Source organism: Chironomus tepperi, unplaced genomic scaffold, assembly GCF_022539635.2.
Source record: "Chironomus tepperi strain 1889 unplaced genomic scaffold, CSIRO-AGI_Ctep_v1 contig_85, whole genome shotgun sequence".
Taxonomy (NCBI): Eukaryota; Metazoa; Arthropoda; class Insecta; order Diptera; family Chironomidae; genus Chironomus; species Chironomus tepperi.
This window is the reverse complement of record NW_027226207.1, coordinates 495,993-511,387: the sequence shown is the minus strand read 5'-3', so window position 1 is coordinate 511,387 and position 15,395 is coordinate 495,993. Positions and strand designations below refer to the sequence as shown.

Genomic DNA, 15,395 nt, shown 5'->3' with positions numbered 1-15,395 from the left:
AAGAACAAATCAGATAGTTAGTGTGTACACTTTGAAAATATTTTATGGGATACAATATAACATAAATGCAAATTTTTTTACAATCGGAGTTCCAAGAAACAATTTACTCAAAACAATATTTTCCTGCAAGACACAGGCATTTACTTACTGGTAATATTCAAAACATTTGTTTCTGTTTTATAACAAATGATTAAGTAAACCTTAATTATCTCTCATATGATGATTGAGTTAATCAAATATTATAATAATTATTGCGGTAAATATGCTATATGACTGCACTTTCATCATCATTGTATGATATATATGCACACTATATCATACATTTTTCCCCTACATCAAACTTTTTTCTGTCACACAATAGAGATGAGACATACATGCAATCACAATATAAAAGAAATTGTAACAAAATATCTCATTTAAGCATCAATAAATTCAAACATAGACATAACATTACGAATACGATACATCATAGTCATATGACTAATAAGAATGATACTAATAATACAATTTTTAGCAATTTAGTAATTCAATTAACAATAAATTCCATTATTCTTAATAGAGAATAGAAATCTTCAACATAACATTGAGTATGACAATTGAATTCAATTTTGATTGACCAAAAATAGTTTCCGCAACTGAACTTATTTTGTCAATCAATTTTCATTTCCATTTGTACGAAGTCATATACATGATCATTCCTCTTGTATTCAATTAAATTAAAATGAATAGACAGTTTTTATTTATGTATTATTTTGAAACGCCATTATATTGCATTATGTGGAATTTATTACAAGAAAGCGCAGAAAAAAAGACATACATAATGCATCATTGATGCCAAAAGGGAGGCGTTTTAATGAAAATAAGAAAATTGAGTATGTACAATGAAAATAGTGTATAAAGTCACATTACAATGGGATCCTTACAATGAGGCACGTATAAAAACATAGAGAACAAAATAGTAATTTTCTATCATTGTGCATGAAACACACTCACTTTGACTCATATTTCGAAAAATATCATACAAAAACTTATTTCGAAATATAATAATCACTCGTGCATACATACATGTTTGGTTGCTTTACCACTGATGATGATGATGATACAATATAAAATAGGTACAGTAGGGTAATGTTTAATCGAATACAATCGAATTGTATGATTTAAGAGGGGAGAGTAATGGCATGTAGCATAGTTAAAGCAAAAAAAGAAGAGAATAGAAAGAAATAGAATAACCAATAATAAGAAAAAAAGGCATGGATAGAAATGAACCAATCGCAACAATCACTTCACACACTAGCACACAATACATTTGCCCAAACAAAAGCGATTTAAAGCTGTGCCAAGCGCGAATACAAAAGGGGCCCCTTCTTTCTTTTATAATATGAGTGAGTGAGCAAATAGAGCCCACAATACATGCATATATGTATAGATATACATAGAGAGTATGAGAGGAAGAACAGTGAGAGAAGAGAAGAAAATATACAAAAAAATACACAATACAACAATAAATCCCGTATATCATAGTCAAAGCACAATTTTGTTTCATAATTCTTTCTTTTTTGCCCATTCTTTTCATTATATATTGTACCTTTTTTGTGTTCAACTATATCATATAGCAACAATACCTTGGTTTGAGCACACACAAAGCTAACCGGGGAGAATTAAAGAAAGGAAAGAAAAAACAAGAATTGAAGAAACAAGTTATTACAGATTTTTGCGTCGACGTGTGAACACCGTTTTGTAACCGAGTGTCAAAAAATAATTATTAAAAAAATTTCAAGGCATACTTAACTATAAAAAAAATATAGAACATTTAAAAATAGTAAAAGAAAAAAATAAGAAGAAAATTTATTAAAAAATACTGAAAATTTAAGGAAAAAAAAGAAGATTTTCAGCAAATGGAATAAAAAAACTATAATTAACAAGAAAAAAAACTGAGAAAAAAAGACATTTTAAGTGAATTCAAATAAATATTGTGATAAGTGAAAAAAAAATTAAAAAACATGGCAAGTTTAGCACATCCACATCAAGTTTATGGTTTTGGAATACCATCGAACGGATTAGAAATTCCAGCCGCTGGTGATTTTGCACCACATAATAATCATAGTCCAAATGATTCTCATCTTAAAAGAAATGGACTTTCATTTTCGGCATCAATTGGACATCAACATCATCAAATGATGAATGGCGGTATGGGACAAGCACAAGGACAAATGGGAGGCCCTGGTCAAGATGGACATATTAAACGTCCAATGAATGCATTTATGGTTTGGTCGAGAATGCAACGTCGCCAAATTGCAAAAGATAATCCAAAACTTCATAACTCTGAGATCTCAAAACGATTGGGCGCTGAATGGAAGCTCTTAACAGAAATGCAAAAACGTCCATTTATTGATGAAGCAAAACGCTTAAGAGCACTTCACATGAAAGAACATCCAGATTACAAATATCGTCCACGACGAAAACCAAAAAATCCATTAGCCCAACAATCACAGAATCTTTCATTGTCAATGCAGCAACAAGCCAAACAATCAGCACTTCAAAATTCATACAATCCATTCCACCCACAATTACCACCATATTTTGCAGCTGCATCACATCCTTTAGATCAACATTATTCAGTTCCATATTTCAGTGGTTTTGATCCACTTGCATTATCAAAATTATCAGCACAAACAAATAACAATCATCAGACAACGAATGCCAATACAATGATGAATCAATCACACCATCAATCGATGGAATCAGCAAAAATGGCAACATCAACACCACAATCATTAGTTGGATCATTTTATTCAGGTCTTTATAATAATATAACATCACCTGCAGCTGCACTCTATTCACAAATGCATTCAAATGCCGTCGCCGGAATGTACACACCATCATCAACTTCATCAACATCACCAGGATCAAGTCCAAGTACTGGATCACAATCAGCACTACCGGACCTTGATACCTCATCACTCCGACGACCTGTTCCTGTCCTATATTAAAGATCTACTTATATGTAAAAACGATATTTGAATTTTAATTCAGGGTGATTATTGTAAAAAAAAAAGATTTAAAAATATTTCTTATAATTTTCATAAAATTTCGAAATAAGAAAATTATTTAGATTAAATTAGTAAGTGTTAATGACTCTTGATAATTGTACTATAAAGTAAATATTAATCATAGATACACCTCAACAGTTTCACAAAGCTACATTTTAATTGAATTTTTCAGTATGTGAAATAGTGTAATAATTTTGTACTTTGGAAATATTTCAATTTACTTCCATAAGCCTAGCAGGTAAAGATACTGTAATGGTTTTTCTGTAACATGATCTTTGCCTGTTATGATCCAAACATTCACCAAAAAATCATTCAAATTAAATTAGTTTTTTTCGCAGTTTACTTAGATTAAAGTAAATTCATTCCTGAAATTCATGAGTACAGTTCAGTGAAGAAACTTATTTTCTCACATCATTGTGTAAATAAAGGTGATAAATAGATTAATTTAGTTGAATGCTAATAAACAGATTTATATAATCTAATATTATTATTATTTTTTTTTATTTTAAATGTCTGTTTCATAATGTTTGAGTGTTTAAAATAATCAGGTGACATTCTATGTCTACTTTGTTGTTATCTTTATTAATATTTTTTAAACAATTTAATCATTATGTTTCAAGTCAATTTAAGATTTTCTAACTTCATCATAGATTTGTCTTCTTTTCATAAAAATATAAATCCAATGACTGATGTACAAAAAGAAAAAAACAAGATTATACAATAAGGTTTTAAAATATTTTTATGACAAAATTTAGTTTTTGAGGAACAACAACAAAAAAAAAAAATTCAAAGAACGAAACCAAAATCGTGCAAAATGTTTTTTAACGACGGCAAAACAGATATTCAAATGTGTATAGATAATTATTTGAATTGTGTTGGTGAAAGACGAAAAACAAAAGTGTTTTAATAGCGGTTTACTTTGTTCTATATTCATTCATTCATTCATTATATCATCATTATAAAGTGAAGAATAAGAAAAACTGAAACAATTTCTCATGAAAAAATTTAAAACAAATAGAAAAAAAGTTTATAAAAAAATTTATGATTAAATTTAATGCAGATATATTTTAATTGCTGTATTTAAAATGAAAATATAATTGAAATAATATTAGATTAATTGCATTAAAATTCATTAGATTGTAAATTAATTTTCAGAGAATTAAAAACTCACAAAAAGAAATTTAATAAAAAAAAAATATGAACATTAAAAAATCTAAATTTTACCATTTTTTTACTCATAAATTGTTGATATTTAGAAATTTAAATTTAATTACAGATTTTCATGAAATTCAAGAAAAAGTTCTCTTAAAGACAAGGTTTTAATACTTACTTAATATATAAAAATTTGCAATTTGAAGGTGTTTAATTTGAATTTTTGTTTTTCTTTTGTCTAAAATAGGTCAATATTTAAGTTTGTCTATAAAAATGCCCATGAAAATGTTTAATAATTTTGGTAAGCATTGAAGATTTAGGAGACAATACTGTATTTTGTATTGAAAATTGGCAATTTATTTATTTTTTGTCAGGAGTCGATGTTAGTCGAAGTGACTCGTTGGTCTAAGGATGCATGCTTGCGTATTTTGTCTTTAGGCCTGCAATTTTTTTACGAACCTTAGTTTAGATTGTTACAAAATCGTAGACCTCCTTCCTTCTAAAAAGAAAACGCAATAAGTGAACGATCCTCCAACTCAGGACTCGGTAAAAGTATTATTATTTTTATTGCATAGTTGTTTATTTTTTCACTTTAAAAAAATAATAACCACTTAATTGCTACAATCTGTTTTCACTGTAAATTTGCTATCATAAAAAATTATCACATGAGTATTTTTTCCATGCATAAAAGCAAATTGCATGCAGAGATTTTTTTCACCCTCTTTTTATTATTTCAACAACATGCATTCGAGTATATACACCATGAAATCTAAGTAATATGGGTAAGATTCTTCAATTGAGATTTTTTCTATAATTTTCTCTTTTTGTAAAGATCTATCCCCTTGCAGATGAGTTTGATACGTTTGTATGTATATTTTCATGCCTCAATTCCTATCGATTATTGAATAATTAAACTGATATAATCACTCAATTACTGAATTACCTCACCATCAATACAGAATAACAATTCCTTTATATTTTCAGTAACTATCCCTCCCCTTCAAAAAAAAAATATATAAAACTATCCTCTCGTATTTGTTTGACGATCAAGTCAGTGGCAAATTGTATTTTGTCAATTGTTTATAAAGGTTATAGGTTTCCACTATCCTCTTCAATTTTTCCATTTCGATATGGACTCTATTCATTTTTTAAGCGAACCATTTCTGTGACATAAATAAGTTATTGACTGTTCTGTCTGACAGTTCTGATTGAGTCGAAGTGATTTGATGGCGTAGTTGACATGTTTTCTGGACTGACGATGACACACTACCCAGCGATCATAGGTTCGAGAACGCCTTGGGAAATGGCTTATAAGCATGTCAACAGCAAACTGATTCAGTTCGCTTAGAAGCCTGTTAGCATTAATGCCGTCAAATGATCCAAATATAAATTGGAGACTAAGACTTGAAATAGGTGGATTGGCCTTCACTCGTTAAACTATCCTAAGACGTATAAATGACGAAGTTTTGGTTCTTCAATATCTGAATACCTAAAATTTATATCCCTAAAAAAATGCGCTTCGTCCTTCATACTCAATTCCTATATTACTCTCATTGTTTTGCCATTTTTTGTTCGTTGTTTATTCGATATAGAAAAAAATAATAAAAAACGCATTTGTATTAAAAGGATCGTAATCCATTATTGTGATGAAGACGAGTCTAATGAATAAATTAAATTTATATCCTCTGTATAAGTATCTGTAATATTCAACTGTAACATTTACTACAATAGAGAGGAGGAAAAAAATAAATAAAATTATCGGGTGCGGGGATGGAAATTGATGATAATTTTCTATGGAACTTTTATATTTTTTAATACATATATCGAGTCGAATTCTGTCGCGGCACACACCACACATCGTAACATATTGAAGTGCTATAACAACAAACAATAGTCATTAGCGTGTAGTAATGCATATTTGAGGATAGTGAAAGGGGTGGTTTTATTAGTTTTTTTTATGGCTGACTTGTGTAAGTGTGAGTTACGTACTCGGAAAATAAAATGAAAAACTAATTTTATATATTCTCATCAAAAGCTTCCACCCGAGCGACACAAATGAAGAAGGTTTCACCACAGAGTAGCCAAATGTAGTCATTGAGATGCCAAATTTAAGCTACTTCCATATGGTGCTAATAAAAGTGGTTTAGCGGAGCCTTCTTCACTTATATCGCTCGGGATTAATATATTTGGTTAAAAACATAACCTTAATGTTTGAAAAAAATGTATATTAAGCTTATGTTTTACGATTCCCAACAGTTAAATTCAGTATAATCTATCAAATTATTAAAAGTAAAAGGCAATAAATTGTATGTCGTATATCATGTTTTATTTACAACCACTTGCGATACATAATTCTAGTAACCAAAAACAAGGAATTTTAATCATTTATTAATTAGTTAATTATTCAATTAAATTTCAAATGGAGGAACTTTTATGACTGTGATGTTTCTTGTGCGTGTGTTGAGCCAAGGACGATAATATTTTGTTGTATGCCATAAAAAGTTATGTTACCTTCTTTTCAACCGATAATCATAATATAATATGAAAGGAGGTAACGTAACGAAATAGCTGAAACAAGAGAAATGGATATAAAGTAATTAAAAGGGTTAAGGAAGAATCTTGACTATGTTTACGGTTCAATGCCAAACGAGAGATAATGCAATAAAGAACCCTAAATTACCACACTTATTTCTCCTTTCCTAGCAAAGCTGGAACCCTTACAGCTCATAACTAAAAATTATTGCACGTTGTTTTATGAGTTATTCGTTTTTCTCCTAAAGTCTGTATCCATTTTTGAAACATAAAGAACAAAATATTAAAGTAAAGAAAATTTTGCAAAGAAATATCGATAAAGTTATGAGTCATAAACAAGCAATTATGACATATTTATGATTTTCCAATTGATTTCATTTTTAAAATCACATACTTGAGATTTACTATATCATATACACACTCCACATCATACATTATCCATTTCAAGTAAGTGAAAACGGTTAAAATTATTTAAATTTATTATTAAATACAAACATCTGCAATATTCTATTTGCTGGTAATGGTTATGAGAACTTATGAAATACATAATAAATCTCAACAAGCGAATATTATCACTGTAATTGTTACAGGATAAAAAATAATTTTTAATAAGCTCTAATAAAATAATTTGTCAAACCACCCTCAAATTATATATTATAACCAGCGAGAAAGTCAAATGAACAAGGGGATGAAAGATGGAAGGTTGTTTGATGAGCAAAAAAATTTATTTTATTGCACTTTAAAATTAATTCTTGCATGACCAGGGATGGTGGAAATATTCAGTGTTGGGCAACCTTTTATTCTTCGCGGCCCACCTCGACGTTGCTTCGACTTAAATCACTTACGGCATACGGTTCATGGAATTTGCAGAAAATACAAGTGTGCAGTGGCACATAGGTTGTCCACCACTGATTTAGCTAATAAAAAACAATTTTTCAAAAAAACGCAACAATTGAAATTATTATTTGAATTAATCATCACCATCGTTTGACCATAAGAATCTACTAACATTCTACACCACTGCACTTTTTATAAAATAATATAAATTCATAATAATTTTTCCTCCTCTTCGTTGCTATTCATTTGGATGAAGGAAGAATTGAGAGAAAGAGAGAAAAAAAATCTGTAGAGGATGATTAATGATGATTTTTATGCTGTTTACATAAAATAACATAACCATATAATGTTATTAATGTTTTTATGATTTATAAAGAACGCACATTTAATCCGCATATTTTCATGGCTCGAGAATTCATTAATATCTTCAAAAGTCACAATAAAAATGAAATGAATGAGTCAGATAGAGCGAATGAGACTGATTTTATAGCACATAACACATTGAAGTAAACCAAAGTGAACATAAAGGCAAGAAGAAGAATGTTTAAATATAATGATACAATTATTACTATTGTTATTCTACATTTTCCAATCTAGAAATGGAATGCTCGCCTGGGATTCTTATTGTTTCGCCTTATTATCCTTTCCATCACAAACAAAATTATATGCGATTAGCGAAGCACTGTCATTTGTGATCCACGATTTTTCCTTTAGATGTTTCCTCATTGAATCTTCAAACTCGAAAGAATTTCTCTCCGAATCATTTCCGCAGTTCAAAATTTGAACTTTCCTTTTGAATTTTGAACTTTCGTTACTTTTTAAATCGTTATTTTTCTTTGCATTGAATTTCAATTCTCAACATATTTTGTTTCAATATTCTGCATGTTTTGTACAATTAAGTTTAGTTAAAAGGATTATGGAAAAGAATTATTTAATTAATTAAATATTGTTTTCTGGGCAATTTGCGTCTTAGAAACTTATGGACAAAAAGTAATCATGTAAATTATTCTACATACATACAATGAAATTAAATCTAAATTAAATAACAAAGAAAAAGTTGAATATGTATATATTTTTATAAATTTCAATTGATCATTTTCAATCTATAACAAACTAATCGGTGAAATGATAAATCGATATTCTTTCAATTTCATTGATTCAGCATTCATGAAAAAGTATTCCTTATTATTCATCTTTATTGACTTACTTTGTCTCTATAGTTTTATATACAGCACGTTTTCATAAATTTTTATTTTCAACAACCCAAACTATATATCTATTAACACTCCATAGGTAATCTTTGTTTTGAAAATACAAGTAGTTGCTTTTAGAAAAAAAAAGTTAGTGAAATGAAGAGATGGAATATGAAAAAATAAAACTTTATTTACATCACAAGAGAAACGTTCATTTATATATTAAATAATATAATAGAATGATGATGAATGTTGTCTGACTAAAGCACACAAACCTGTTGTCGAAGAGTCGTCTCTGTTATTGACATTCAAAACTGAAGAAAAAACAAAACTTTAACGCCACTATTTGCTTTATTCAGCAATGGAATTTGATTTATTTCATGCAAGCTATTTCCGTTTTTACATTCTATTGACGGCTTTTCTGAGTGTCTGAATTTGAAATTTTTACAACAAATAAGTTTGCAAATTTTGGAAATTTGTTCCAGTAAATTTGTTGATTTCTTTCTTTTTAACATAAATATTCAAAAAATCTTGAACAATAAGAAGATCGTTTGGTTCAAATACAAATCACATGCATGGCTAGTTTACCAGAAAATTAGTTTCAATCATTAAAGTAAACATGTTCCTCATTTTTACTAACAGAAGTCACAAAAATAAAATAAATTACAACATTTTGTCTTCATGAAGCAGTTTTGTATTAACGTACAAGTGATGATAATAATGACGATACGTATGTGTTAATTTGTTTCTAAACGAATTTCGTTTGAATTGTAAATAATTGTTCGAGAAGTAGATAAGTGGATATACCTTGCAGCTCTATTTGTCAATATAATTAACATATAGGAGAATTTTGTAGTTTTTCAATGGGCAATTTGAGATATTTTTTGTATCGTTGTTGAACAAAGGATTGAAAAGATGCATTGCAAACAGAGCTTAGAATTGTTAAAGAAACTAAACTGAAGAAAAAACTAAGCAAGCAATGAAAAATATTAAGTGAGACAAAAAAATGAAGTTAGATAAATACAGACAGTCACCATCAGTGAAAATAAATATTCCAAAAATCATATCCACAATTTCATTGTAACGTAACTCCTTCCCCCCTTAAAAGCGGACTTAATAAGCAAAGGACCCCTTTATAGCTCCTAATATAGCACCTCATTGTAATGATTAATTTTCCATAGAATTGATTGAACTTTCCGTACTCTATATCGACTATTCATTGAGGATGTAGCCACAACAAAGACATGCTATTTTATATTATGAACTAACAAAAATACAATTTTGAGTCTTTTGTGTCGATTTCATTAACGAAATGTTAAAGAATTCATAATCGTCCATTACATAACAACAGAATTTTTATCATATAGAAACGACTTTAATCATCAATGACTCATTTCATACACAGTTGGCTTATTGTATTATTGTGTATTTTTATCGATTTAATAGATTAAAAATATTGGGGTTAATTAATTAATAACGTTAATTCAAGCATCACAAAATAGAAGGAGGAGTCGATATGGACTCAGAACTCCATTTAGCTTCCAAATAGAGTCTTTTGATCTTCGGATAACAAGAAGAAAAGACAACTTAGAATTCGTACAGAGCTCTAAGTCAATCCGAATTTTGTATGGAATAGAGTCGATTCAAGTCCAAGTGGACCTAAATCTTATTTTTATAAAGCTTAAATTAAGACAGCAAAACTAAAAAAATTGTGAATGAAATTGCTTTTTACCCATAAATCACAGTCATACTAATAATAATTAAAGAAGTTAAGAGCTTAAATTCAGTAGCTGAAGAGGAGCTCTTGTAGATTTTCTTTACGATTATTCGAACAAATGTTTTTTTTTTTATTTTGTATTTTCTTTCTCACTAGAGATTATCTTTTTTGAATATTATTCATTACGCCGTTAGCGAATCGACGTTAGCTTTGAAAAAAATATCACACATTTTCAATCTTTCTAATAATTTCAAATTCATACTTAAAAAACACTCCAACTGATTTATCTGATTTTTTGTTTGATACATCTAGCTTTTTGAGTAAATTGGTTGGAAAAGTCACAAGTTTTTTTTTAATCAATTAAATTTCTTGAATTTTTAAAAAAGTTAAAAACTCGATCTTATCGAAATAATATTTGTAACGTATTTTTAAGAAATTTGAGAAAGATATTTCAATCACAGCCAACTTCAGGTATGTTTGCAAATGAAATTAGAATCATTAACTATCGAATTTAGGAATGCTTACAAGATTTTAGACTGTGTGATGCATAAAAAAGCGCTTCAATATTCATCTCAGTTAATGATGATATTTACTTTGATATTTTTAGAGAAAAAATTTCAATGTCCATTGATGATTTCACAATAAATTATTCTCTTAATGGCTTCTTCCACATAGAGAAGCTTAGCAGCCTCTATTCAGTCGATTACCTTTTGTTTTATCCAATTCTTAAGATGAAGAGAATTTTCATTGAAAGATTAAATGCCGGAAATAATTATTAACATTAATGCATTCAAAATTATTTTTCATAAGTTAATATGAATAGACATTTATTGTAAGAAGACAAACCTCATTGACACTTCCCATCGAATGTGTCTTTTGATTATGCACAGTTGGATCTTCTTTTAAATATAAATTGAAAGCTGTCAAGTTTAAGATTTTTCTTTCTTGATTGACTAAATTTATGTTTATTTTAAGGCATCAGTAGCATTTTAATCCACAGCAGGTGATTTAAATTAATATTCAGTTTAAATCAATGAGTTATCTTCTAATAAAAAGTTTCATGATAAGCATACCTTAGCATTTGATAACATTTATTTACGGTCTACAATTTGATCAATCCAAATATCGAATAAAAAATCTTATTTAATATCCAATCGTTTTTTAATTACTGCCGATACAAAAAGAAGCTATTGTGAAACACTATTGTGTATTATGTTACTTTATTCATACATCCATTGATATCGAATTACAAATTAAAGCGGATCATTTGAACAATAAACTGCGAAATTTAACATGAATAGAAAAGCACTACTAGGTTATTTGCAATATCATATCTAAAAATTTCTATCATTTGCGACATAGGAGGTCTTCGTTTATTCATTTATACCGCAATCATTATTCTTTTTTTAAAAAAAAAAAAAAAAAAAAAAACTAAAATTCATTATATGCCGAAACGGCCCTTTAAATTAAATATAATTTTGTATCTATCCATTTCTATAGCCTAGTACACAATATTATGAATATAAAAAATACAATTTAGACACAAAAGAGCAATGATATTGCAGAAAAATTTGAATGATCGAAGAGAAAAAAACTAATTCACTTTTTTTAGATTAAAAATGTGAACTCACCTTTTGCCATTTCTGTATAGCTTACTCTTTTTCTATTTTTTGTTTGTTAGACAATAATTAAATAAAAAATCTAAATTATTAACAATCCATAAATTTGCACTTAATTTAATAAATAGTTTTTGGAATCACTTCTGTACCTTGTAAATGAAGGATCTTAGAAGTTGCTAATGAGAAATCACAATTTCCAAAATAATATGATTTTTATTGTTTGAAGATCGAAAACAAATTTAGCATTTCTAAGAAGACTAATAACTATAAAAGGGGAAAATCAACTAATAATAGTTGCAAAGATTATTTGAATATAAAATAGCCGTTGATGAAAATGTGTAATTTTCAATAATAATACACTAGATACACCAAATTAGAACAAAATACATGGCGAACCATTAGGTAAGCAATTCTGTGTATCTATAATAACTAAGAACATCTTCATGTGTAAACGAATAAAGCATGATGTTGTTGCATCATTGTCATTTAAAAAGTCATCCAGCTGGTCACTTTCGTCCTTTTGAATGAGAAACAATAAAAATGTATTGTTCTATAACAACAATACAATATTCTTTGGTCTTAATTTTCTATTCATAGGACATAAATGTTAAACGTGATGATGAATAGACCCTCTGGCGACCACCTTCATCGAATGTCATTTACCATTACATCTTATTCTTACAATTTGATGCGTATGATTTTGGCAATTGCATGTTCTCATTTTTTCTTTGTATAGTTAAACAGATTTTTTGAGGCAGAAAAGGAATGAACAATACTGTAACAAGGATTTACTTGAATTTTTTTAAAAAGTTTCCAACTCATTTGGTCTTTTTTCCTTATTGATCACAACAATAGTATCAAGTTGTGTTCTTTATTTTTGCAATATTTCCAAATATTTGTAATTTTATTTTTCTGTATTTGTTCTTGTTTTCTGTTTGCAAACTTCATTTCAATACTTTTTATAGCTTTATTTGCTGTTTAATGAATGTACCTACAATTCAAATAGAATTCTATTTTAAAAAGTTCTGGGAATTCAATTATTGTAGATTTTAAGAAACTTTTGTGGATGTAATTTCAATTGATAAAATATTTGACTAGTTAAAATCAATAATTCATTGTTAAAATACTTATTATTGTTATAACGTTCATTTGAGATTTGAATAGTATTTATTGTACATAGTTGAAAACCCCTTTTTCATATAAAAGTTCAGTTCGTTTTTGAACTCCGAATAATAAACATCTCATTTATGGACAAATCCGCCAAGTTCAAAAAGTGCAAAATACAAATTTATTCTTAATTCAGCACTTATTATTGTGGTATCAAATGAAGTGTAATAACAACAAATGAACAATTTTAGGTGATTTTCTGATGCTATAAGTCACTTGTTAAAGAGAAAATTTGATTTTTTGAGCGTCAATCGATCCTGCACAGAAAAAATTATTTTCTAAAAATCCAAAAAATGTTAAATTAGCATAGTTGAAAACCCAATTGTATCGAAAATTTTCATATAGCATTAAGTAATCTTACCTATTAAGACAAAATTTTTCATATAAAAGTTCAGTTCGTTTTTGAACTCCGAATAATAAACATCTCATTTATTTATAAAACTGTGAATCAGTAGTTTTTTAATTAAACTACAGTTGCCACGATAATAAAAATTGTCATAATTGTTTTTATCTTTCACCTTTTCGAGACACCATAAAAGTTACGATCAAAAGGATGCTGTAGCTTAGTTTTTTCATTCTTCTTCTATTGTTGTTATGAATTTAAAGTTAATGTCGCGTAAATAATTGAATTATTGAACCTTTTAAGCGACAACAATTTTGAGTTTTCAAAGTAACTTTATATTTGATAATTTTTCATGGGTTCATGAAACTCTCAATATTGAAACATGTTTAATTGCTTTTTTCTGTATCTCAAAAAGATTTTGTACAATATTGCCATTATATTACAACTAAAAATCATAAAGTACAAAAGCATGAAAAGAACAGATCAGAAAATTTTCAAACTCCATAAGCCCTTTTTCATGCTGTAGAACACATTTGCTAATACAAATTTGTATCTTTTCTAATTTTGAGAAACTGAAATTGCTAACAAATAGTTTAATTTATAAAAAAAAGAAAGGATTAGTTAAACCTGTATTTCAAGAATTCTATTTATCGTCTTATTTATCAATTGTTAATAATGCTTATGAAAACAGGAAATTAGGTATAAATATAAAATTGGTACTTTTTTGTAAAATTTGTATCTAAGAAGGCACAATTTGGAATTATTATTGCCTCACATTGTCCTTGATTCTTTTATATAAATCACTCATCATTTATTTGAAACATAAATTGTAATAACATACAATGAGCTGACTACATGAAAAAATAGGAACCACCTGAACCACAATAAATGTATTCAGAAATTAGATTTATGCATATCTACTTCATTCAACATTTCCATGATGTTTATTGTGTCAACAGTAATTTTTGTAATCTAGTATGACATAATAATGAAAATCTGAGCATTGATGAGCGTAATGAAATTTGATTCACACAATGGATTGCATTTTTCCATAAACAAACATTTAAAATACATCATAAAAGGAGGAGATTTATGCATTTCACTGCAAAAAAGTTTAAAAATCTTTCATTTATGCCCTATCAACATCAAAAATCTCTTTTGTTGATTTCCGAAAACAATTGGAAAACTTAAAATGAAATAATAGATGAGATTTAGACAGTCACATGCATCCAGTTGATCTCGAGCAACGTTTTGTTCTTCCTACTTTTGTAATTCCGTATTCCTGAATATGTAACACAGATTTATTCTATTGAAGCAATCTGTACATTTCCACACACATAAAATGTATAGAAAGGGATCATCTATTTACGCTTAATGCAACAATAACAATAAAAGGATAATATATAATGTTGCTAATATTCTCCGAGATTTCAAGTAGATATAGAAATTGTTGATCGTTGGTGAAATCGTTATATCGTTTAGGGGATGATGAGATCAAACAGCCAGCAACTGTAATATTTGTCTGTCCAAATATAAAAAGAAGAGGGAAATAGAATACAAAAAAAATCTTTAACGTACCTGTACATGCACATTTGCAACATTTCCCATTGTATTTGAATTATTTTGATCTCCTCATAAGTACAACATGAATATATTTAGCGTAAAATTTAGGATGTTAAATAACAATGAGATTAATTTAAGTTTTTTTTATAAGCCGCACTCATCCATCAAAAAAAATGAGAAGTTTTTTTTTTCGTTTAAAATGGAAACATCAGAAAAAGG

General features: G+C 28.1%; 1 protein-coding gene across 1 annotated transcript; it reads left to right on the top strand.

The window, feature by feature from the left end:
- The first annotated feature begins 1,622 nt into the window (after window positions 1–1,622).
- Window positions 1,623–3,586, top strand: LOC139086140 (SOX domain-containing protein dichaete-like). Its single transcript, XM_070634471.1, has one exon. The coding sequence runs from the start codon at window positions 2,004–2,006 to the stop codon at window positions 2,991–2,993; it is 990 nt and encodes a 329-aa protein (XP_070490572.1). The 5' UTR covers window positions 1,623–2,003; the 3' UTR covers window positions 2,994–3,586.
- Window positions 3,587–15,395: the final 11,809 nt, after the last annotated feature.